Raw genomic sequence first — 23,856 nt, forward strand, 5'->3', positions numbered from 1 at the left:
GGCACACCAGAAGACAGCTAGGACCATGAGGTGACCTTGAGGATGGAAGCCATATGTTAGCATGCAGAGCAGAAAGGGAAGACCCTGATTCTTTGATGCCAGTGTGGAGTCTATCTTCAGACTTCTTTTATATGACAGAGAAATAAACTCCCACTTCATATAGATCACCATTATTATGGGTTTTCTATTATATACAGTTGAATCTTATTCTAAATGACATAAGAAGACATATTTATTTTAACATTTTAATAAATATACTAATCAGCATTCTTGCAGCAAGTCTCTTGAAACCCATAAGTAGAATCCTGCATTAAAATTACATATTCAACATTCCTGCCATCTGTCATACGAATGAAAGATTAAGTAAACTTATGTTATTTGACTATACAAAGAAAGGCAATATTGAGGGAAATGCCTCTTGTACCTAAAATCATTTAATTTTACGTCACTCAGAGTATAAAAACAGGTTGGATGCACCAGATGATAATAGCTAAAATTTGTACAGTACATTATAATAAATTATCTCATGTACTTCTCACAACATTCTGATAAAATAGGTATTATAATTAGTCCCCTTTTACGTATGAAGAAACTGAGGCATAGAGAAGTTAGGTAACTTGGCCAAAGTCATACTACTGGTAAGTGGTAGAACCTGTATATGAATCTAGCTGTTTGATTGTAAAGCCTGCATGTTAACCCACTAGCCAATCTGAGGTTCTGAAAGGTTTTTTTTAATGATATTCTCAAAATCCAACTACTAGAAAGAACCAGAACTGAGATGCAAACCAGGTCTTCTTCTGATTCCAGTTCTTTTCATTAAGTCAGGATTGATACTAATGAGGTTTTTAGATTAATCATACATTTTTTTTCAGACTACTGAAAGCTATAGTAACATTAAAAGATAAACAAAAGGGCCTCCCTGGTGGCGCAGTGGTTGAGAGTCCGCCTGCCGATGCAGGGGATACGGGTTCGTGCCCCGGTCTGGGAGGATCCCATATGCCGCGGAGCGGCTGGGCCCGTGAGCCATGGCCGCTGGGCCTGCGTGTCCGGAGCCTGTGCTCCGCAACGGGAGAGGCCACAACAGTGAGAGGCCCGCATACCGCAAAAAAAAAAAAAAAAAAAAAAAAAAAAAGATAAACAAAACACTTCTGTTAATTAAGCATATGCTAAAATATAACATACACTTAGCCCCTTTCAAAGAAAGTAATGAAGGTAATCTCCCCTCCCTGAATGTCAGAATTTCTGGTTCAATAAAAAATCGACCCAACATCTAAAAATTTCAAACATAAACATATCTATATCTATACTTATATCTGTAACTACACAGAGAAGATTATCTTTTCTTTTCAGATAAACAGACTATTGTCCTTTACTCTCCGTAGTCCCATAAGTATTATGAAAAATGTCTCATGTTACATTCAAGCTTAATTTTTAAAAAATCATCATTTCCTCTGTTAATTGAACAGATCTTTGACGTCTCCATCTTGATCTCTTTACTTCTACTGTAATTCATGCTCCGTATTGTTATCACCACAAAAATCTTTTTAAGACACAATTTTATCCTGTGATACCTAGGGCCTACTGTAACTCCCTTTCACCTTGTGCATTCATTCTAACACCTTGGCTGATTTGCATGGTCCTCCATAATTTGGTTCCCATGTAGTTGTTCAAATCTTCTCAGTATTTCTCAACCTACAGGTCTCCCTTTTCCTCCTTCACTGTCATTTTAGATCAAGAGCAAGTCAGGAGACTCATGGACACAGAGAACAGATTAGTGGTTGCCAAGGGGGAGGGGGTTGGGGGAGGGATGGAGTGGGAGGTTGGAGTTAGCAGATGTAAGCTATTACATATAGAATGGATAAACAACAAGGTCCTACTATTACATATAGAATGGATAAACAACAAGGTCCTACTGTATAGCACAGAGAACTATATTCAATATCCTGTGATAAACCATAATGGAAAAGAATACTAAAAAAACATATATATATATACGTATGTGAATCACTTTGCTGTACAACAGAAATTAACACACACACACACACAAAAGAGGAAGTCAGAAGAAGCCCATGCGGGCCAACACTAGGCAAAGGATCAAACCAAGGGGCACGAGAAACCTTGAGGGGCTATGCAGGCAACAGATTGCAGCCACTTCAATTATATGGCTGCTGAAAGCCTGGGAGGCAAGCTGGAATCAGAATAGCATGGATTCAGGAACAGGAGGAAAGAGGTTCCAATTTAACAGGCAAAGGTCCGCTTTTAAGAGGTTAGACTAAATGAAAAACAGACAAGAGAACACAGGCAGGGAAGAGGAGCTGACATTTCAGGACTAGATCCAGAAGCAGATCTACCCAAGAGGTCCAAGCCTCTGCCCCTGTCCTTGGCACTAGCTCACTTCACTCTTGCCTCTGGAATGTCCAGCTTCCACAAGCGCTGAATCTATAGCTGGTTTACCTTCTTTACGTCTTTTCTTTATAGTGCTTTCCCCCTGGCTTCTTTCTTTAGAGTGAATACTAAAATGTAATCCTGAGTTAAGTATTGATTCTCTTTCTCCATTTGGTAGATTTCCTCAGAGTTCAAAGTTGGAAAGAATCTACAGTGATAAATGATTCCTCTTTCCAGCAAATGTTGTTCCTGAGAATTTCTGGGATCAGAGGGAAAAAAACAACAACATTGTGATTTTCCAATATATCTGCTAAACACTGCAGTGAGTTATGAACCTGAGCAGAGGATATATAATCCAAGAGGCCCAAAAGCAATCAGCAAATATTTCACATTTGATAGCTATGGCTTATTTCAATTCATCAGGACACCATCTTGTTTAAGTCTGGCATTCTTTCCAAAATAAAGTGATGGAACTACAAAATTGTATTTCATAATCATATTTATGTCATCTACTGCTATATTCAATTTTTAATAAACATTCCTTTCTTTCAATACTTTTACCTCATTATTATCACCTCTCCTCCTTTGAAATAACACCTAATATGACATGGCAAGAAAAAGAAGTGAAATTTTCTTAGGAGTTTTTTCATTTCCAATATTGGCTTTCTGGTAAACATCAAAGAAATAAATTATAATAAAATTTCTTGTCTTCACTGGTTATCCTTTTCATATAAGAAACATGACACCATTTTCAAGATAAATGCCATAACATCCAGTAGAAATAAAAGTTAATGTCTATCTTCAGATATATTATAAAGGTACATATACACATTTTTGAAGAGTTCCAGATATAAGTGTGAAAGCCCAGAAATACTTGGAAGTACAATCAATATATACAGGTGTAGACTATCTTTCCATTAGAATATGATATACAGTTGTGATTTTATATTTATTTACTTACATAACTATTTGATCATAATTTTTTATTGGTCCAGAACCTATTGGTTTAGCTGACCATTCAATCTCAAATACTCAGCTCAGTATCTAGAACATGGTGGGCACTCAATAAATTGCACTGAATGCATGAAGAAAAAGTATCTCTAGTTATACATAACAACCATACCAAGGGGCAGGAGGAAATTTCTGGAAATGATGGATATGTTTATTATCTTGAATGTGGTGATGGCTTCGTAGGTGTTTATATGTATGTCCAAACTTATTAAACTCTATACTTTAAACATATTAAGTTTATTGTGTGTCAATTATACCTCGATAAAGCTGCTTTTTAAAATATCAGAATTCATGAAAATACTACAGTAAATGTATTATCCATGAAGTATATTTTACAATAATATTTTACAGAGACTCAGCATTACTGGAATGTTGTTTTGTTAAGTTTTGGAAAAGAAACAGCACTTCTAAATTAAGAATTAATTTTCACTTCCTGGCTCTGGTAGGATGGAAATTTTTAAAGTAAAAATCATGCCATTTAATTAATCTCTTGTCAGTTTGAAATGATAAGTCTGAATTCAAGATCTCAATACCAGGATTATTTTGCCTTGAACGTTCATTTACTTTTTGAGTAAAAAATTCAGTAAATGTTTTTTCTGAAAACTTGTGTGTGAATCAAACACTATTTTAAATGTACTGGAGTATATTTTAAATTTTTTTTCTATTAAGAGTCTTTTCATATAAAACAAATCAACATTTTAAATCTCATTTCATTTAAACAGGAGCAAAATATTTTCAATTATAGTGAAGAAAAAAATCATTGTACTATTTTTTGTTGGAAATTCCCACTATATGAAGAAGATAATAATGTTTAAAGACATTATAACTTTGACTTAAAACTTTGCTAACGTGTTTGCAAAGAGAATAGTAAACTCATGAGAAATGAATCACAGGCATGAGAGAAAAGTATTGATATTAACATTATGAGTAAGAATAAGTGACTAGATTATTCAGTGACAATGGATTTAGAGCTTTTGGTTGACATCAGTTTGTCTTTTGTTTTGTTTTATTTTTTCATCTGGCATTTCTTATTCTGATTAAATTCTCTTGAATATTCTGATGGTTTCTGAGTGCACTTTTAAAAACATGAGTGCTTTAAAGACCACATTTATTAATACAAAAAAAAAGCAAAATCCAAATAACCCCTATTGACACTTTAAAAAAAATCTTATAGTTAGAAAATGCAAACAATGCAGAAAAGTATAAAATAGGAAAAATAGGAACCTCCCTCCTCACTACCCCAGTCCTTCCACCCAAAGGTAAATTACTGTTTTATGCTTTTCTATAAAATAATATATCTATATAATTCATTTATTTACCAAAGTGAATCATATTATACACCCTGTTTTATTACAGGCATTTTTTTACTTAATATATTTTGATACTCTTTCCATATCAGCACATGGTGATGACTACATTCTTTTTGCTCCTACACCATGCTTCAGTGAATATCTTTGCACACACATCTGTGTTATATGGGTTTTGTTACAGTGAGTCCAGCAAGAACAAGCTACTCCAATCAGTCAATTGTTTTAAAAATTCGATCACTTGATTTTAACAAAAGCCAATATGGTATCCAGAAGCTTCTTCTGGTATCAAGTACTTCATAGCAAGTATGTTCTAAATTATTTCATGACAAAGTAATATATTCCAGTATACATGCTTATGAAGGGTAAAACTTATTATCTATTCAAATAAAATACTATCTATTCTTTGACTTATTTCCAGTCTCCAATCTTAAGGAACCAGATCATTCACAGTACACTCATTTTTCAGTTCATTCATTCATTCAACAAATATTTATTGATCCTGTGACATTTGACACACACCGTTCTTTTTTTTTTTTTTTTCCCAGTACGCGGGCCTGTCACTGCTGTGGCCCCTCCCGTTGCGGAGCACAGGCTCTGGACGCGCAGGTCCAGCGGCCATGGCTCACGGGCCCAGCCGCTCCGCGGCATGTGGGATCTTCCCAGACCAGGGCACGAACCCATGTCCCCTGCATCGGCAGGCGGACTCTCAACCACTGAGCCACCAGGGAAGCCCATACACTGTTCTTAACGTTAGACAAACTGTAATAAGTAAGACAACAGAGCAAGACCTATTTATCATAAACAGGTAAACCAACAAACAAGAAAACTTCAGAGATAAGTGCTATGAGAAAAACAGACTAAGGCAATGTGGTGGTGGCTGGCATTGGGGAAGTGGGGCAATATCAGCTGGGGTGGGCTGGGATAATCTGAGCCCAACGACCAAATAAGGGGTAAAAGGAGATGAGCCTGAGACGCAGGCAAGGGCAAGATCAGAAAGGGTTTGGGCTTCAATCCAGGTGCCGCCGGAAGCCACTGAAGTCCTAAGAAATGACATAAACTCATTTGTGTTTTAAAGAAATTAAAATTCATTTGTTTTTTAAAATAATAATAATGACATTGACTCATCCTAAAATAATAAACTCATTTGTGTTTTTAAATAATAATAACTATAAATGGGTGAAAAAAGTAAAAGCAGGGAGGTCAGTTAGGAGGCTACTGTAGGTGAACAATGAGGGGGGCCTGTACAAGGTAGAGGTGGAGATGAAATGTGGATAGAAGTAAGACATATTTTTAAAACTGAGCCTAAAGAACTTGCTGGTGCACCGGAGCGGTGTGCATGTAAACGATGGTGACAGAAAAAGAGCAATCAAGATGGGAAGACTTGGGGAAAATGCCTTACAAGCCCAACAGCATGATAATATCCTAACCATACCATAATGATGTCATAATAATCTCTTAACCATAACAGTATCTTCACCATCCATTGAATCAATATACCAACTACACACCAAAGGTAATAAGCATCTTTTCTTACAATAACCAGGTAGCTTTGCGACTAGATAGAATTTTATGTTATATCTTAACCTCAATTTTAAACTAAAAGATATAATTATCTAAACTTTAAGATTAATTTACCCCATTATTTTGTGCTTTTGCAAAAGAATTTAGAATGTAGTTGCCAGCATTATCCAGCATCTGTATTCTGTGGTCATATAGTACTCAACTTTGCATTCCTCCTTCGCAAGCAGAAGCAGGGTTCTCAAGTACATCTCCAACTACCTTCAGGATGTAAGTTCCCAAAGCACTCCTGGGTATATCATAAATTAGTAAATTAGTGAGCATGCCTCTGTCACCTAGTTAACTATGATTTCCTCCCAAGAAGGACCAATTCTTAATTCTCAGTGTCCCCAACAACAACAAACTCAAGGCAACATCACGTAATTAGTAAGTGAAAACCCACCAAGATAGGAATATGCTCAACATCTCTTTGACTTGCTAGACTTGATAATTTTAGTGGCTCACACCTCTAGAGACAATTTTCTAAACAGCTTTATTAAGATATAATTCACATAACATACAATTCCCACATTTTAAGTGTACACATGAACATATCTACGAAACGGACTCACAGATATAGAGAACAGACAGAGGTGTGGTTGCCAAGGAGGAGGGGGTCGGGGGGAGGGATGGACTGGGAGTCTAGGGTTAGCAGATGTAAGCTATTATATATAGAATGGATAAACAACAAGGTCCTACTGTATAGCACAGGGAACTATATTCAATACCCTGTGATAAACCATAATGGAAAAGAATATGAAAAAGAATATATATATGCATAACTGAGTCACTTTGCTGTACAGCAGAAATTAACACAACATTGTAAATCAAATATACTTCAATAAAATTAGAAAAAATAAAAATAAAGTATACAGATTCTCAGTGAGATCCCTGTAGTCCAACTGGTCTTTTGGTTCTCCCCAACCATATATGGTCTTCTATCATTCCATTTCCTTAACCATTCATTAAAAAATCATAATTGAGCACTTAACTATATGCCAAGCATTCCGACCTGGAATGATGTTTCCTTTTCACTTCTACAGACTTAACCCCTACTTCAAAACCTAGCTCAAGTATGTTGATCACCCAGCTCTTGGAATCTCCCCTTCTCTCAATGCTTCTAGTGTTGCTGCTGGCCTATTTGGCATTAAGTGTCAGCCATCTTGTTACACTGCTGGTTACTTTAACAAATGCATTAAGTGTCTTTGTAACTTAGCATTCTGGATGGGCACTTCACACATGTTATGCATTCAATGGATACTTTGTGGAGGATAAAACCTGGCCCTTGGAAAAGTTATTCTTGAATAACCCGCTTCCTTCTAAGTCCATCAACAGTGCAGTCGCAGGACCTGAATGTTTTTAAACGATCTTGCTGACATTTGAGTTGTATTACAGGTTCTGTGACAAGGTCATGTTGCTGGCACCAGAGTTCCCTGCCAGGGGCTAGCACACGGTGCAATGGAAGATGAGGAGATCTGAGAGGACTTTGAAATCAAGCACATGCAGATTAGTACAACATTCAACTTCAATCAGGGTTCTGAACCAATAAAAACATGTGTGCTTTCTAACAATCAGAAAAGAATGGTTTTTCAGAAATGAGTTCGGGGGGGGGGGGTGAGATAGGGAGGGTGGGAGGGAGATGCAAGAGGGAGGGATTATGGGGATATATGTATACGTATAGCTGATTCACTTTGTTATACAGCAGAAACTAACACAACATTGTAAAGCTATTATACTCCAATAAAGATGGTAAAAAAAAAACTGGAGAAAACAAAACAAAACAAACAAACAAAAAAGAAATGAGTTAGGTAGGATACTCTTGCCATTATGGATAAAGTGATAGCATAATTTGGGAAAGGACACACAGTGAGCTATGGACTATATCATGCAATGTTCTTCTCTGTATGAAAGACTCTTGTCATTTTCTGTATGAATGATGTATGTTGTCAACTTTGCTGATGGGTTGTTAATGGGAAACACAGACATGTATAAAATAGATTGGTCTATAGAAAACAGAGGTAATCTCTGGAACTCCAGTTAATTACTATCTGTAAATAAGCAGAACTGAACTTCATTTCAGGGTCCATAGGAATTACAAAGGTGATTGCTCATAAATCAAATACTGGTATGCTGCTGTGCACTGATTTTGAATAAAAGCTGGTTCTGGCTTTATATAAAATTCTAACTAAAACGTTAATCACAAAAGCACTGCATTTTTCTCTGGTTTCTGTTCACTTACTTTTAGAGCTGATTTTTTAAAACAATTTCCTTGTTGTACTTACCCTTTTAATTTTTTTCAGATGCATGTTCATCAAGCCAGAGGGAGTCTGCTTTATACAAGGAGATCCTGGACCTGGAAGGAATAAAAAGGGCCAGTGATGACTGTCCTGAAAAGGCTGTGTGTTCATTTCCTACTTTTAGAAGACCATACTTGTAAATCAAGACCATCACTGAAATAAACACCTTTGAGTCCTGCTCTACCCTGCAATGTTTCATGAACGCTGGAAATACATTTTCTTTGTTCTAATCCCAGCCTCTGAATCAGAGCCAAGTAGAGTGGGTTCTTCATAAATATGTACTGAGCGCCTGACTTAGAATTAATGTAGGGCAGGGCTCTGATTAGCAAACGCTACTTGCAGGAAACAGAGAAAAAACCACAAATGGAGATAAGATGCTATCAGCAGGTTTTATTTTTTCTTGAGGCTTGGGAATAATCACTTATCTCTCTGTTCAAACCTTTCCAGATCTCTCCCTTCAGGACCTGAAAGAAGTTCACAATAAACGCCTCCACGTAAAGCCCTCTTCCACCGAGTGCTGGAAGTAGAGCACAAGATGAGAGAGGCAGCAAATTGTTTCCAACTCGATTTATTCCTTTCTTGCCATTTCAGCGGCTCGCCACGATCTATTCAATATATAAAACCTTACAGCCTGGGGATATGGGAACATATGTATATGTATAACTGATTAAATTTGTTATAAAGCAAAAATAAAAATTAAAATTAAAAATAAATAAAATAAATAAAAAACCTTACAGCCTAACTTAAAGATGAAATCAACAATAAATAAAAACTACCGTACTTGTTCTGATAACTTGTTAGCATAGATCTCCTTATACAAAATAAAAGGTAACGAAATTACCCTTCTTTGTAGGTAATGGGGCAAACTAAAATTTAATGTATTTATGGACTTTATACTAGGCTCCCTCTCCCCTTTTCAGGTAAAACTACTGCTCCCAACTTCCTGCATGCTTGACTAAAAGCAAAAACCCAAACAAAAAAGTCCTTTTGAAGCACCTGGCCCAACAGTTGACTTTAGTGCAAGTCCAGAGCTTTGTCAGTCTGCAGAACACGCACTAGCTGGATGCACCCGGCCACTCGCAGGCCGGCCCCAGACGCACATGAGCACCATGGGCAGAGGAGCCACCAGCGCCCGAGGACCCCGGCCTCAGAACCTGTTGCTCGTGGACCAGGCGGGTGAGCAGGTGCGACTCAGGTTGCGAGGGCTGTAGGCGGTGCAGGTAGGCTAGAATTGCACCCGGGGGAGCCAACACGCACTGCCTTCCCGCAGCTCTTATCCCTTGACGCCTCAGGCCCTTTCGCCGCTCTCCAGCCCACTCAGACCCAAACCCACTTCCGCACCACGGGCGACTCCATTGTTATTAAAACTAGAGGGTGGCGGGAGAGGATTTGCAAGGATGCAGGAGCCACAGTACCCCTTCCTCTCTGGCCAAGACTTGGAAGAAGCAGAAAAGCGTTGAGAAAAGACAGGAAGAGCCGAAGCCACGGGGAGGGACGAGGGCGCCTGTGGTGAAAGAGGCCGGCATCTGCCCCTCCCCCCTCGGGGATGGTACGGTCCAAAGCAGGGCGGGGCGCAGGAGGCTCTCCGGAGTCTCTCCCCGCCCCTCTCCCGTCTTCCCCGCAGCGCTGCAGTTGTGCGAGTGAGGGGGCGACCTGAGGATCCCTGCCCTGGCGCCAACGCCCGAGCTCCGCCCCTCGCCGCGCCGCTCCCTCCGCGGCTGCAGGCAGAGCTCTTTCAGCTCTGCGGACGCCGCGGTCTTCATTACCTCCTCCTTCTCCCGCCGGTGTGCGAGGGCCTCGCCCGGCAGCGGCACTGTCCTGGGTGGGCGGTTGGGCACGCGCGGCTGCTGAGCGCTCGGCGCGGGGAAGCCAGATCCTCCGCCCGCGCGGCGCCGTGACAGTTACAGAGTCAGGTCTGAAGACCCACCTGCGGCGGCCGCCGCGATGCCCACCATGCGGAGGACCGTGTCGGAGATCCGCTCTCGTGCGGAGGGTGAGTGGCTGCCGCAGCGCGAAGCTGGGTGCGGAGCGCGCGCGGGGGCGGCTCGGGGCCAGCCGAGGGTCAGGCGGTGTGAGAGAGAGAGAGAGAGAGAGAGTGTGTGTGAGTGTGCGTGTGTGTTTGCGAACCCTTCTCCCTGCGCCGCCTTCAGTGCAGACCATTTCCCAGCTGCAGAGCCCCGAAATTGGTGTCCTCGGAGGGATCCCCAAGGCTCGCTTTACACGGCGTGACTGTTGGGTTTCTGCTCTCTCGCCCTGCCCACCTCCCTCTCCATTAGCGCACAAACCACTCTGTCTCCACTCTGCTTCTCCATTCTAGGGAGCACAGCCCCAGCCAGCCGCCCACATTTTTGCAGCCCCCATATCACGGCTCCCCGGGAACTGAATCTGCCTTTCCCAGGTTGCAGGATCCTTTGATCCACAGCCTCTCGCCTCTCCGAGCGGGAGGAGCCTTAATTGGGCTTGGGCGCTCAGCCGGTGCTGTGCATTACAGTCTCTGCAGTTCCGCCTCCTGCAGCGGAGTCTCACCCAGCTCCCGTCTGAGGTTTTGTTTTTCCCCTTACCTGATACCTGCATTTTGGCCAGCTGAGCGGACTTTTTAGCAAGGTGGAAGCCGTTTTCTTTGCTCCACCCAGGGCCAGATGTTGAATGGCTACACTTGTCAGCAATGAGCAACAGATGCCCGAGGGTAAAGGCCAGTAAGCTTTTGGAGGGCCTAGGCTGTCTTCATCCTCTGATGAGCCCTCAGCATCCTGCCTAGCATGTGGCAGTCAGTTGGTAAACATGTTTTCATTTTGTTCATAGCGAAGCCAAAACAGTGCATATCTGGAGCTTTGTTTTATCTTTCTGTCACATAAACCCATACTTGAATCCTATAAATAGTGGCTCATGTTCTCACAACATCACTGATGTTCATCCTTAACCCCCGCCCCCTCCCCCCTTTAATGTTTGGCAAGTGGTAAAGTGATTTAAGAAAAAAGATACAGATTTTAGGAGAATTGGATTATAGGGGTTTGAGACAGGCCATTTTATTATTTTTCCTCCTCAGAGCCCCCATGTTAAAAATGGGGGCTCTGAGCTCTAGTAGCTATGATTTTCGGATTACAGCACTTAGGAAGTACTCAGTGAAATTGCTATGGGGAGAAGGCCACACAAGAGTCAAAACTAACCTGTGTCCTACTTAGGGATTTTAGTACACTCTTATTGTCATTTGTAATATCATGAAAAAATATACAGGGCACCTTATAGATGTACATTGAATAAATGATAGTGCTGTCTTTAAATGTACACAGTAAAAATGTGTAAATTCTTTTTTTACACTTCTGAGTGAAGTGCATTTTCTTTTTTTTCTTATTTATTTTTTCCAGTTTTATGGAGCTATATTTGACATATGGCACTGTATAAGTTTAAGGTGTACAGCATAATGATTTGACTCACATATATCATGAAATGATTATCACAATGAATTTAGTGAACATTCATCAACTCATATAGATATAAAATTAAAGAAATAGAAAAACAATTTGCTTGTGATGAGAACTCTTGGGATTTACTTTCTTAACAAATTTTATATATAACATACAACTTTCATGTATAAACAATTATATTTATCATGTTGTACATTACATCCCTAGTACTTATTTATCTCATAACTGGAAGTTTGTACCTTTTGACTGACTTCATCTGATTTCCCCTCCCCCCATACCCCACCTCTGATAACCCCCAATCTGATCTCTTTTTCTATGAGTTGGTTGGTTTGTTTGTTTTTGAAGTACAATTGACCTACAATAGTATGTTAATTTCTGTTACACAACATAGTGATTCGATATTTCTATGCATTTCAAAATGATCACCACAATGTCTAGTTACCATCTGTCACCATGCAAAGATATTGCATAATTATTGATTATATTCCCCACACTGTACATTTCATACCCATGACTCATATATTTTGCACCTGGAAGTTTGTACCTTTTAATCTTCCTCACCTCTGTCTCTACCCCCCACTCCAATTCCCACTGGCAACCACCTATTTGTTCTGTGTATTTATGATGCTGTTTCTGTTATGTTTGTTCACTTGTTTTATAGATTCCACATAGAGATGAAATCATTCAGCATTTGTCTTTTTCTGACTTATTTCACTTGGCATAATACCGTCTAGGTCATTCCATGTTGTCGCAAATGGCAAGATTTCATTCTTTTTTATGGCTGAGTAATATTCCATTATATGTATACATACACACACACACACACTGCATCTTCTTTATTCATTCATCTACTGATGGCACTTAGGTTGCTTCCATATCTTGGCTATTATAAATAATGCTGCAATGAACATAGTGATCCATATATTTTTCTAATTAGTGTTTCTGTTTTCTTTGGATAAATACCCAGGAGTGAAATTGCTGGATCATATGATAGCTCTATTTTTAATTTTTTGAGGAACCTCCACACTGTTTACCATAGTGGCTGCACCAATTTACATCTGCACCAGAAATTCATGAGGGTTCCCATTTCTCTGCATCCTCACTAGCACTTGTTGTTTGTTGTCTTTTTGACAATAGTGAATGAATTTTCTTAATCATCATTTGAGTGAGCCATTCAGGTAATGAAAATATAGTGGTAATACTGGGATTGTTCTTTCAAATAATAGCAGTTGATGGATTCTGTATCATGGGAAATGGGAAAAGAGAAAGGACCAGAAAATAATGTAAAACCTGTGCCATATGAGAGGATTTCATTAAGTACTGAGAGGTTACAGTATTGTTTTTGACTGGCATGTATATTTTTCAAAAAAAATTTTTTTTTTTTGCGGTACCTGCGCCTCTTACTGCTGTGGCCTCTCCTGCTGTGGAGCACAGGCTCCGGATGCACAGTCTCAGCGGCCATGGCTCACGGGCCCAGCCGCTCCGCGGCATGTGGGATCTTCCCAGAAAAGGGCACGAATCCGCGTCCCCTGCATTGGCAGGCGGACTCTCAACCACTGCGCCACCAGGGAAGCCCTCAAAGCATTTTTACAAAGATTACCTTATAGGACCTTACAGTGCTCCTGGAGGTTGGTGAAGATGGTCCCATCTGATAGTTGAGGAAACTGTGGCCCTAGTGGTTGAGGTACGTGTCAAAGGTCAAGTAGCTAGTTCAGTGACACATTTGAATTAACAGCTTTGGAAAACAATGACTGGTTCTTATTTAATCTTTGTATTCCCTGTGCATCCAGCCCAGTGTCAGGGGCATAATGGCACTTGGTGAATGACCCTTACCCCCTGTGTTGGTTGGTTCAGTTTATTATGTACTCAGCATTTTGCTCTGGACTGTGGTGAGGACAGCATCAATAATGACCCTGTGGGCTGGCAATGTGGCTCACTGCCTGCCCTGCCCACACTCTTCTTTCCTAAGGAATAGTCTCTTTTGACAGCTCCTGCTGCCCAAAGGCCTTGTTCTGAACGGCAGCATCCTTGGCTTCAGTTGGTTGGACCACGGCAGACTCCTGACCCAAGAGCAGAGGATCCGTAGGTGGCTCAAACACGTGTAACCTTGTGTTTTGGCTCAGAAAGATGCTTTGTGGTGATCATCTCTCCCATGGGAAGAGTTAAGCTTAGAGGCTTAGAGTGAATGTTGAAGCAGAAAGGGGCAGAGGAGAATAGGCTGGTAGAGGAGAGAATGGCTGGCTGTAATAGGTTGTGCGAATGCTGCTAGTATGAGGAAACAGAAACTGCATGAAGAGAGGAAGGTAGGAGAGAAAATGAACTGGATGGAGAGAATGAGGCAGAGAGACACATGCTGAGAGAGGGTGGCCAGTCTCTGGAGCACCTCCCTCCTGACTCTTTTAGTCCCAGTTCCCAAGTAGCCTTAGAACAGGCTCTTTTTTTCCTTGAAGTGACTTGAATGGGTTTCTGTTCCCTGCATTCAGATTGGCCAGATGCATGGCTGTTCTGTGTGCAAGCTATTTACAACCCAATTGAGGGGAAAGAACTTCCATGAAATAAGAAATAAACAGTCTGGGACTTCCCTGGTGGCGCAGTGGTTAAGAATCCTCCTGCCAGTGCAGGGGACATGGGTTTGAGCCCTGGTCCGGGAAGATCCCACATGCCGTGGAGCAACTAAGCCCGTGCGCCACAACTACTGAGCCTGTGTGCCACAACTACTGAGCCTGCGCTGTAGAGCCCGTGCTCCGCAACGAGAGAAGCTACCGCAATGAGAAGCCCGCGCACCACAATGAAGAGTAGCCCCCACTCACCACAACTAGAGAAAGCCCGTGCACAGCCACGAAGACCCAACGCAGCCATAAATAAATAAATAAATAAATTTATTTTAAAAAATAAAAGAAAGAAATAGTCTAACAGGGGATGTTATTAATTAAACAGCATGCCTGCTACGGGTAACAAAGAGCTGTGGCAGATCAGACATAAGAACACGAGGTCTGCCGAGCAAACATTCCATTGAGAAATGATTTGAAATGAGTGCTCACGCAGTGCTTTTCAAACTTTAAGATGCCCACAAATCACCTGGGGATCTTGTTAGATGCAGCTTCTAAATGGGTAGGGCTGGAGTTGCATTTCTGACAAGCTCACGGGTAATGCCGGGTGATGCTGGCCTGCAGGTCACAGTCTGAGTACCAAGCTTCCAAGATAATGCCATCTATTTCAGTAGTCAGGAGGGCATTGAGGGTGGAGAGTAACCAATTGAAAAAGCAGTGAACATGACCGTGGCTTATTTGAGAGTTCTTAAAGAAACTGGCCAGGAACAAAGGGAAACTTGGGAGGAATAGGATGTAAATTTGGATAAGTAAATACTTCTAGATTACAGAGCATTTTAAATGCCAAGATGAGTCATTCAGATTTTGAATCAAATATCTGAAAAGGATCTTAGAGTTCATCTAATTCAATTCTCATGCAAGCATGAGGCCAATGTATAATACTTCTAACAGAGCCAGTTAGGAGCCAAATCATTATAGGGGAGTGACATCCCCAAACAGTGTCTTAGAGAGATAAGCCTGGAAGTATGTTGGATGGTTTGGAGGAAATGACACTGTAAATACACTCTGTTGTTTTTAAAAAGAGTCTAAAAATGACAAAGGCCAGGATTAGTATTGGAGTGGAGCAGTGACACTGAGAAGGGAGGAATTAGAGATATTTCTCAGTAAATCATTTACGTGTTCAACAGATATCTGTTGAACTCCTACAAGTACCGTTCCAGATACTTGAGATACATCAGTGAACAAACAGAATAGAAAAAGCCCTGCCCTGGAAGTGCTATCATTCTAGTGAGGCAAGAGACAAAGCAAACACAAAATATTAGCAAATTATAGACTTTGTTATGTGGTAAGTACTGTGGGAAAAATAAAGAAAAGGTAAGATACATAAGGTTGGTGGATGAATTGCAAGTTTAAATAGGTTGGTTAGGCTAGCCTTCATTGAAAAGTTGAGGTGGAGGTGGTGAAAGAAGCCTGGTGGGAATCTGGGGAAAGAATGTTCCAGACAGGCCCCAAAGCAGGAGAGAGGATTGTTAAAGGAACAGGGAGGAGGAGAAGAGTAGGAAACGAGGTGACAAAGGTCACATCATAGGACATAGTGATATAGTGAATATACTACAGGAGATTCTGAAGCAGTAATTTCAAATTTTAATGTTTACAAGATCCCAGGTATCCCATTAAAACTGCGGTTTCTTGGGCTGCCTCATGACTATTCTGTTGAGTAGATCTGCCATGGGACTGCATTCTTAATGAGCTGCCCAGAATATTCTGGTGCAGGTGAAACATTTTAAGGAACTCTGCTTTATAGTCTTGAACCTGATTGATTGGGAAGATCTATTAAAAGATAAGGAAATTGAGAAGGAGGGTCAGTACAGTACGAGAAGATACACATCCAAATTTTGAAGTGATTGGGGGACATCCAAATGGACATGTTTTGAGGATACTTTGAAATTTGGAGGTTAGATATGGGTAAAACCAAATGGGAATCTCAAGTTCAGAGATAATAGTTGAAACCCTGATAGTAGATAAATTTGCCAGAATACAAGACTAGATAAAGCAGAAGGCTAAGAATTACGGGTCTCTTCACTTTCTACTCCAGCTAAATCAAATAAGTCTCTGAATTCAGCATTAGGAATCCTAGAAACAGGGACTGAAATAACAGTTTACACAAAATAGAATTTTTCTCAGTCTTGTAAAACTAACATGAAGGCAGTCCAGGTCAGCTATGTCTACTACGTAAAGTCATAAGGGACATGGGCTCCTTACGTCTTTCTGCCTCATCATCCTGAGTATATAACTTCCATAAAGTCATAACCTGGTTACCGGATTCCAGCCATTGTGTAGAAGTCCCAGGTAGGAAGAAAAACGAAGGGTGTAAGACCAAAGGGTTTTCTTCAAAGTACCACACAAAGGCTAATGCTTATTTTGCATTGGCTCCCTTCTGCAAGGGAAGCTGGGAAATGGAGTTTTCTATCTGGCACATTACTCAGTGTTTTATTCCTAAAAGAAAAAGGGAAAATGGTTATTGGGTTGGCAACTGACAGGTACCATCACCATCAGATTGTCAAAGGCTCTTGCTTGAATAAAAGAGGTGTTCTAGAGCTCATAATTTACAAAATAAGGACCATTATTCGAAACTAAGGAAATGCACACAAAAAAACCACATACCTATCCAATGGTTTGCATTTTCTTCTGTTGAATATTATGCTAAAATGTAAGACATTCATTTGATTATGTAAAACATGTGCTAAGTGATAAATCTAGGAATCATCCTAGGGACTGTTTTCCTAGACTGGTCTGTGTAAATGACACCTTTAAAATGCTTGTAATTATAAAGAATACTACATTTCCTTTACTTAAAAGATAACAAAAGGAGCATGGAGATAATTTCTGCAAGAATTGTTAAAAGGAAACTTTTAGAAGGCTGTTTCATTTGTCCAAGTAAAAGATGACTAAGATCCTTTGTTCCTTTAGCAAGCATGTATTATGCATCTGCTGCGTGCCAGCTAATTGAATGGTGGGACAAAAAGGTGTGGTGAATGAAGGATGCCCCAAAGTAACCATGGAAATGAGTTAAAAGATTTACAACTGACATGACACTCTTTCACAGAGAGGGTGTGTGAACATAGTGATGCTTCATGTGATCAATATTTGAGAATTCCCAATACATGTCATTTTGCTAAGTGTAATCCTGGAGATATTAAGTGTGGCAGAACTAAATTATTTTAGGTTTTCTAGTCTATAGTGCATCATTCTTTTTTTTTTCATTATATCATTTCAAAAACAATGAGGACTGAATCATTTGCCTACCTTACAGCCATAGGAAAGTTTGCTGAGATCAGAGTGTACTTTTGAAGTTCATGAAATATTTGCTGCCTGGGTCTCTATTCACATAGTTTCACCAGAATGTGAGTAAAGGCAGCAGTTTCATTCTTTACTCCTCACTGGAACCCACATCTTTCAGTACTCTTATCCTCTGGGTAGTAAGCTCCCTAAAGGCAGAGATTTTTGTCTGTTTTGTTTACTGATATACTGAGGACATTGTCTGGGGCATAGTAGGAGCTCAGATATTGGTTGACTTAAATGCATTTTATGACCTAGAGATGAGATGACCTACAGATGTGTTATAATCAGACCTACTTGATATCTTCCTACCGGAACCTGAGTACCACAAAGGGAGCGATGTTTTTGTGATCTGTTCACTGCTGTATTCTCTGCGCTTAAAGCTTTGCCTGCCATATAGTCGCCCTCCATGTTTGTCAGATGAACAGGTAACTGTTTGTTTTTAATAGAAGAGCTTAAATTTGTTCTCTTGATTGTAGAAGTAACACCTGCTCATTGAAGAAAACTCACGTGGCAAAAAGGTGTCAAGAGGACAGTAAAAATCACCCCAAACTATGCCATCCAAATATAGTCATTTAATATATATGTTAACATTTAATCCATTCCAACTATTTTCCAGGAGAGCAGAAATATATTTATTTGTTAAGAAAAATCAGATCAGACTCCACATTACTTGTAAACTTTTTTTCCCACTTAGTATTTCATGGACATCCTTGCCTGTCAAATATAGTTTATGTAAACTCCACAAAGGATGAGATTTTTAATTTTATTTTTTCTAGTTTTAGTGAGATATAACTGATAAATCATCATATTAGTTTAAGGTGTACAACATGATTTGATATTTATATATACAGTATTTCAAAATGATTACCACAATAAGATTAGTTAATATTCATCACCTCACATAGTTACAGCTGCCTTTCCTAGTGATGAGATCTTTTAAAATCTACTCTCTTAGCAACTTCAAATATACAATACAGTCTTGTTAACTGTAGGCACCATGCTGTGCATTACATCTTCAGATCTTATTTATCTTATAACTGGAAGTTTGTATTGTACTTTTGACCACCTTCTCCCATGGGAAGGAATTTGTTTGTCTACCGTCACTACTCATATCCTCAGTGCCTAGAGCACTGCCTGGCACTTAGTAGGGCCTCAGTAGTTATTTGTTGAATGCATGGATCATGAATTTTATGGCAGCTTAGCATTATACATGTTATTGTATAATAATTTACTAAGGAATCCTCTGTGGGTGGGTATTTAGGTCCTTCAAAGTTGTTTTTAAAAAAAAACACCACTCTTGAATAAGCACCTTTATACATCGTTGTACGCTTTTCTGATTATTTCTTTGTGAAAATCTTTGAGAAAAGGGATTTCTGGGGCAAAAGTATGTACCTTTTTTTTTTATAATGAGGGCAAAAAAAATGCAAGAAAGATTATTCAAGTTTACAGCCTCACTGAAAATGAACAAGAGTGCCTATTCCTTTACCCCTTCTCCAGCACCGGATAGTCTTCTTTATTCTTATGAATATACAATGAAAAAAAAAAAGAAAAAAAAAACTCTTTAAGTTTACATTGCTGTACTTATAAGGTTGAATGCATTTTGATTAGTTTAATAGTTCTATTTTTTTTCTGAATTGTTTATTCATTGTACATTCCTTTATGAAGATTATCTTGTATTGAATTTTAAGAGCTTATCATGTTAACGACATTAACAGTTTTCTCTGTTAATAGTTTATCTTTTAACTTTTTTTTGGTATTTTGTCATGTACATAGTTACTTTGTTTTTTCTTTTTTTTTTTTTTTGCGGTACGCGGGCCCCTCACTGTTGTGGCCTTTCCCGTTCTGGAGCACAGGCTCCGGACGCGCAGGCTCAGCGGCCATGGCTCACGGGCCCAGCCGCTCCGCATCATGTGGGATCCTCCCGGACCGGGGCACGAACCCATGTCCCCTGCATCGGCAGGCGGACTCTCAACCACTGCGCCACCAGGGAAGCCCCACGGTTACGTTTTATAAAGTATAGTCTTTCAGTTTCTTTCTTAAAATTTCTGGTTTAGTGTCATATTTCTCGTGTCAAGATAATGATAATTTTTCACTTATGTTTTCTTCTTCTAGTACTTTTAGGTTTCACTTTAAACAGTTACTTGTGTAATTCCAGTGGGATTTATCTTGTTATGGATGTGAGGTAGGGGTCTAATTTTATTTTTTCTCAATTATCTAACTGACATGATAACCATATATTTTATAATCTATTCATCCCTCACTGGTTTGAGGTGTTTCTTTTATGTGCTAAATTTACATATATAGTTGAGTCAGTCTCTGGACTGGAGTCAGTATCTCCCTCCCCTTTTCTCTATCTTTCCTCTCTATTTTGGTCTGTTTTGGCCCCTAGTATCAAATTCCTTTATTGCAATTAATAAAAATTGTCCTCATAACTGTCCTATCACTGCTCTTTCCTCTAATTATGGGGGGCTATATTCATGCTTATTTTTCCATTTAAACCAATGAGTGCATCATTGAATGAAGTAAATGTGTTGGGATATTTATTGGTATCACATTAATTTTATAAATTTATATTGAGAGAATTGACATCTTTCGTATACTGACTTGTTTAAGCTTAGTTTTTTTCTCCATTTATTGGTTTTTCTTTTATGTGCTGGGGAGAGTTTTCTTAAATAAATCCTGTGCGTTTTAATGATTTATTCCTAGATGATTTATATTTTATGAAGATATTGTGAATGGGGTCCTTTCTAAAATTATATGTTCTTACTTATGACTGTTAGCACATGTAAGGTGGAAGCTGTTGATTTTGAAACTGACCATCAGTCTGAATTCTTTTATTTTAAATAGTTTTTCAGTTAATTTTCATCTCTGTAGGTTTTTAAATTATATATCATAAAGCAAATTATTTTTAAACAAGGTTTTCATTTAATTAGACTTGACCAGGTATATTTTGGTTATACTACTTTTTTCAGTGAGGTTTGTTTATTTTTATGTGCTGAAGTTTTGTGGACTCGGGTTCCAACTTACTACTTCTAAGGTTTCACATAGCCCTTACATAATAACCAAGATATTGCTCTTTTTTTTCCTTTTTGCTAGAGTTAGGGGTCCGAATTTAGACCAGCTGGGATTTAATGAATTGTTCTGTAAAATCTACTCATTATCAAATTGGCATTCATGCCTTAGATCAGCACTGAGAGAAATAAAATGTGAGCCATAAGCACTAGACACATATGTACTTTTAAATATTCTCTAGCTACATTGTAAAAATAAATAAATAGGTGAAATTAATTTTAATAATATATTTTCTTTAACTTAATATATCCAGAATACAATTTCATCATGTTACTGATACAAAAATTAATAATGAAATAGTTTGCATTCTTCTCTTTTTGTACTGTTTTCTAAATCTGCTGTATATTTTATATTTACAATACATCTCAATTTACACTAGTCCCATTTCACATGCTCAGTTGACACATGTGGCTGGCGGCTGCTTACTGGACAGCACATCTGTAGATTATACCTCTAGCTTGGACTTACATGTAAGGATTTACTAGAGTTTTTTAGAATATAACATTTTATAATGGAAATGAGGCTCAAAGTCAGCTTATTAAAAGTACATGTGTAGATATACTTCTCTCTTAAGTAGAGATTTAAGCCTTTAACTTACTTCTTTCCAACAGAAGACCTTCTCCAGTGTCCTCATAAAACCTCACAAAATGTGTTAGTGCTTAGATAATACTGCTTTTGATACAGCCCTCGTGGCAATTTAGAGGTTTTATGTAAGTTCATTGTGGCATCTTTTGGTGCCTGTTGTTTTGGTCCAGTTGTTTTTAAATAGATTTGATAAAACCATTCTGCCCTACCTTCCTATTAGTTTTCATTTAAATGTTAACATAAAATGTGTGTACATAGGATAGTAACTTCGGGTACTATGCTTTTATATACATCATTGCCATCAATTTTGTTAATCTAAGAGGACTAAAGAACTTGGCTTCATGGGTCATTTACACATTGAATTAACTTGGCAAAGGGAAGTGGTTGTTTTGAATTGAGCCTCTTTGTTGTTTTGCTTAAGCCATCTTTGAAGATGACTTATCTTGATCCATTTGGGGTTGTACTTCATGGGACTGGGTTAGTCAGGTGACAGTTTAGGCAGAGACTGTTGCTAAGAAAGCCAAAGGCAATCTAGGCTCTGGACCAGGAAACCAGTTCAGTGGGCCAGACCTAATTATAATACAAGATTGGCCTTCATGAGTGAAGCAAGCAAACTGGTTTGCAGGGGTGAATCAGAAAGATGGTTTGTTCTGACACCAGTTTAGAATAGTTGAGCTTCTGTAATTGGTTTAGGTCACTGTGTCTAACTCTGGTCTTAAAGTAAAGCCAACTTGGTTTAGAAGAAATCTCCTTCTAGCATCTGAAGCCCATCTTTTCCCCTTTTCCCTCCCTCACCCCCATGTAGAGTTAGCCCTGCCCCAGCCCTGAAAACCTTAGCAGTAGGAGACTCTTAAGGAGCTATGACTTAGCAGTTTAAGGATTGTGACTTGAACCACCCTGTCACCACTTCCTTGACTCTGAGTGCTTGTTACAGCAACTTAGAGCTCCAGAACTGGGGGCCCTGCCTTGCTCTGAGAGAAGAGACCCTGGTCCCTGATGCTAGCTTGGACTCCAGGGCTCTGCACTTGTGAGGAGTTTCAGTGCCAAACCAAGCTGCCAAGGGCTCTGAATATCATTTGCTTTCACTTTCCCCATTGTTGCCCTTGGCCAGCTCCTGTGGACACGCCCGTTGCCCCATGTCGGAGTTCTTTGGTTCTGAGTGCACCATTTTGGTTCTGAGTCCATGTCCATTTTTCCTGGATCCCTTGCTCTGCTGCCGTATTGTCATCCTGATGGCTGTGACTAGTTGACCCTTTCCAGCCCCTTCTCATCTGTCTCACTCTACTTTTAAAATCAGACCATGTCCTATCCCTGACCAAAGAAATGAAACAGATCTCTCTCTATAGATTTTACCCAAATTTGATGTGCCGTTTTATACCTTAAGCTTAAGTTGGATTCAGTCCACCATTAATGCCAGAATGGCGTGATGAATGTTCTCAAGTGGACTCACTCGACTTTCATAGCTTTTTTTCCCCCACATTTGTGAGTCAGGGTTAGAGAAACGACGTGAGGAAGAATGACTCTGCCATCTTTAATGCAGAGTGTGTCCACTGTAGTCAGGGCAGTGGAAGGCTTATGTGATGTGGATAGTTTTATAGTCATGTGTACATCGGTGGTGTTCAACCCTGGCTACACAGTGAATCAAATGAGAATTGTCTAAACAGTACTGGTGCCTGGACCCATCTCAGACCAATGGAATCAGTCAATCTGGCCCATTGGGTATATGGACCAAGCATTGACATTGTATCTTCCAGGTAATTCTGATGTGCAGTAGTGTGGAAAAACACTGGTGTAGATCCTTGAATTTCCTTGTTTGCAGAGAGGAGGAATAGATTATATAAAGTCATGTAGATTGCCAGCCAAGAAACCAAGAGTGTATGGATATTTTTTTGGTAGATTTTTTGTCTATTGCCCAGTTATTTAATGGGTCTAATTACACTTCTCTAAATTTCCCCTCAAAAATGATAAAGTTCATCCGATGATACTCAGTTATTCGGTTTTGAAGACTAAAATTCTGAATTAAACATTCAGTTCAGTACAACCAAATGAAGAGTAAACACATTCAGTTTATTTTTAGCTGGTGCTATATCTACTCTGGGAGTTTGATGAATATGAGCCTCTCTGCAGTGTCATTTCTAGTTTTTGCTAACCTACTTACTTTTGTAATTAATCTCTTTACACATCCTATATTTTTAGCCTACATATGTGTAGTTATTTGCACCTGGAAGAAATACCTTAACAACTTGGTAAAAGTCTCTGAAACTTCTGTGGCTACGTTATTTTCAAGGGGTTTATTTTCTTTAGTTTACAGTTATTAATTTAT

The 23,856-nt window shown here is 39.4% G+C and overlaps 2 protein-coding genes across 6 annotated transcripts in view; one reads left to right on the top strand and one right to left on the bottom strand.

Moving 5' to 3' along the window:
• The window catches only part of GRXCR1 (glutaredoxin and cysteine rich domain containing 1), a gene marked incomplete at its 5' end in the record, with an annotated part of 342,040 nt that extends 332,178 nt beyond the window's left edge, over positions 1–9,862 (bottom strand). For all 3 annotated transcript variants that reach the window (XR_014015185.1, XR_014015186.1, XR_014015187.1), the window contains 2 exons: positions 8,546–8,616; positions 9,557–9,862. The remainder of the gene's footprint in view (positions 1–8,545; positions 8,617–9,556) is intronic.
• A 240-nt stretch (positions 9,863–10,102) lies between these two features.
• Positions 10,103–23,856, top strand: part of ATP8A1 (ATPase phospholipid transporting 8A1) — a 235,941-nt gene continuing 222,187 nt past the window's right edge. For all 3 annotated transcript variants that reach the window (XM_081225745.1, XM_081225744.1, XM_081225746.1), the window contains exon 1: positions 10,103–10,553. In XM_081225745.1, the coding sequence (XP_081081871.1) occupies positions 10,505–10,553 (49 nt within the window). In that variant the 5' untranslated portion in view covers positions 10,103–10,504. The remainder of the gene's footprint in view (positions 10,554–23,856) is intronic.

This window comes from Mesoplodon bidens, assembly GCF_964165515.1.
Source record: "Mesoplodon bidens genome assembly, chromosome: 1".
NCBI lineage: Eukaryota > Metazoa > Chordata > Mammalia > Artiodactyla > Ziphiidae > Mesoplodon > Mesoplodon bidens.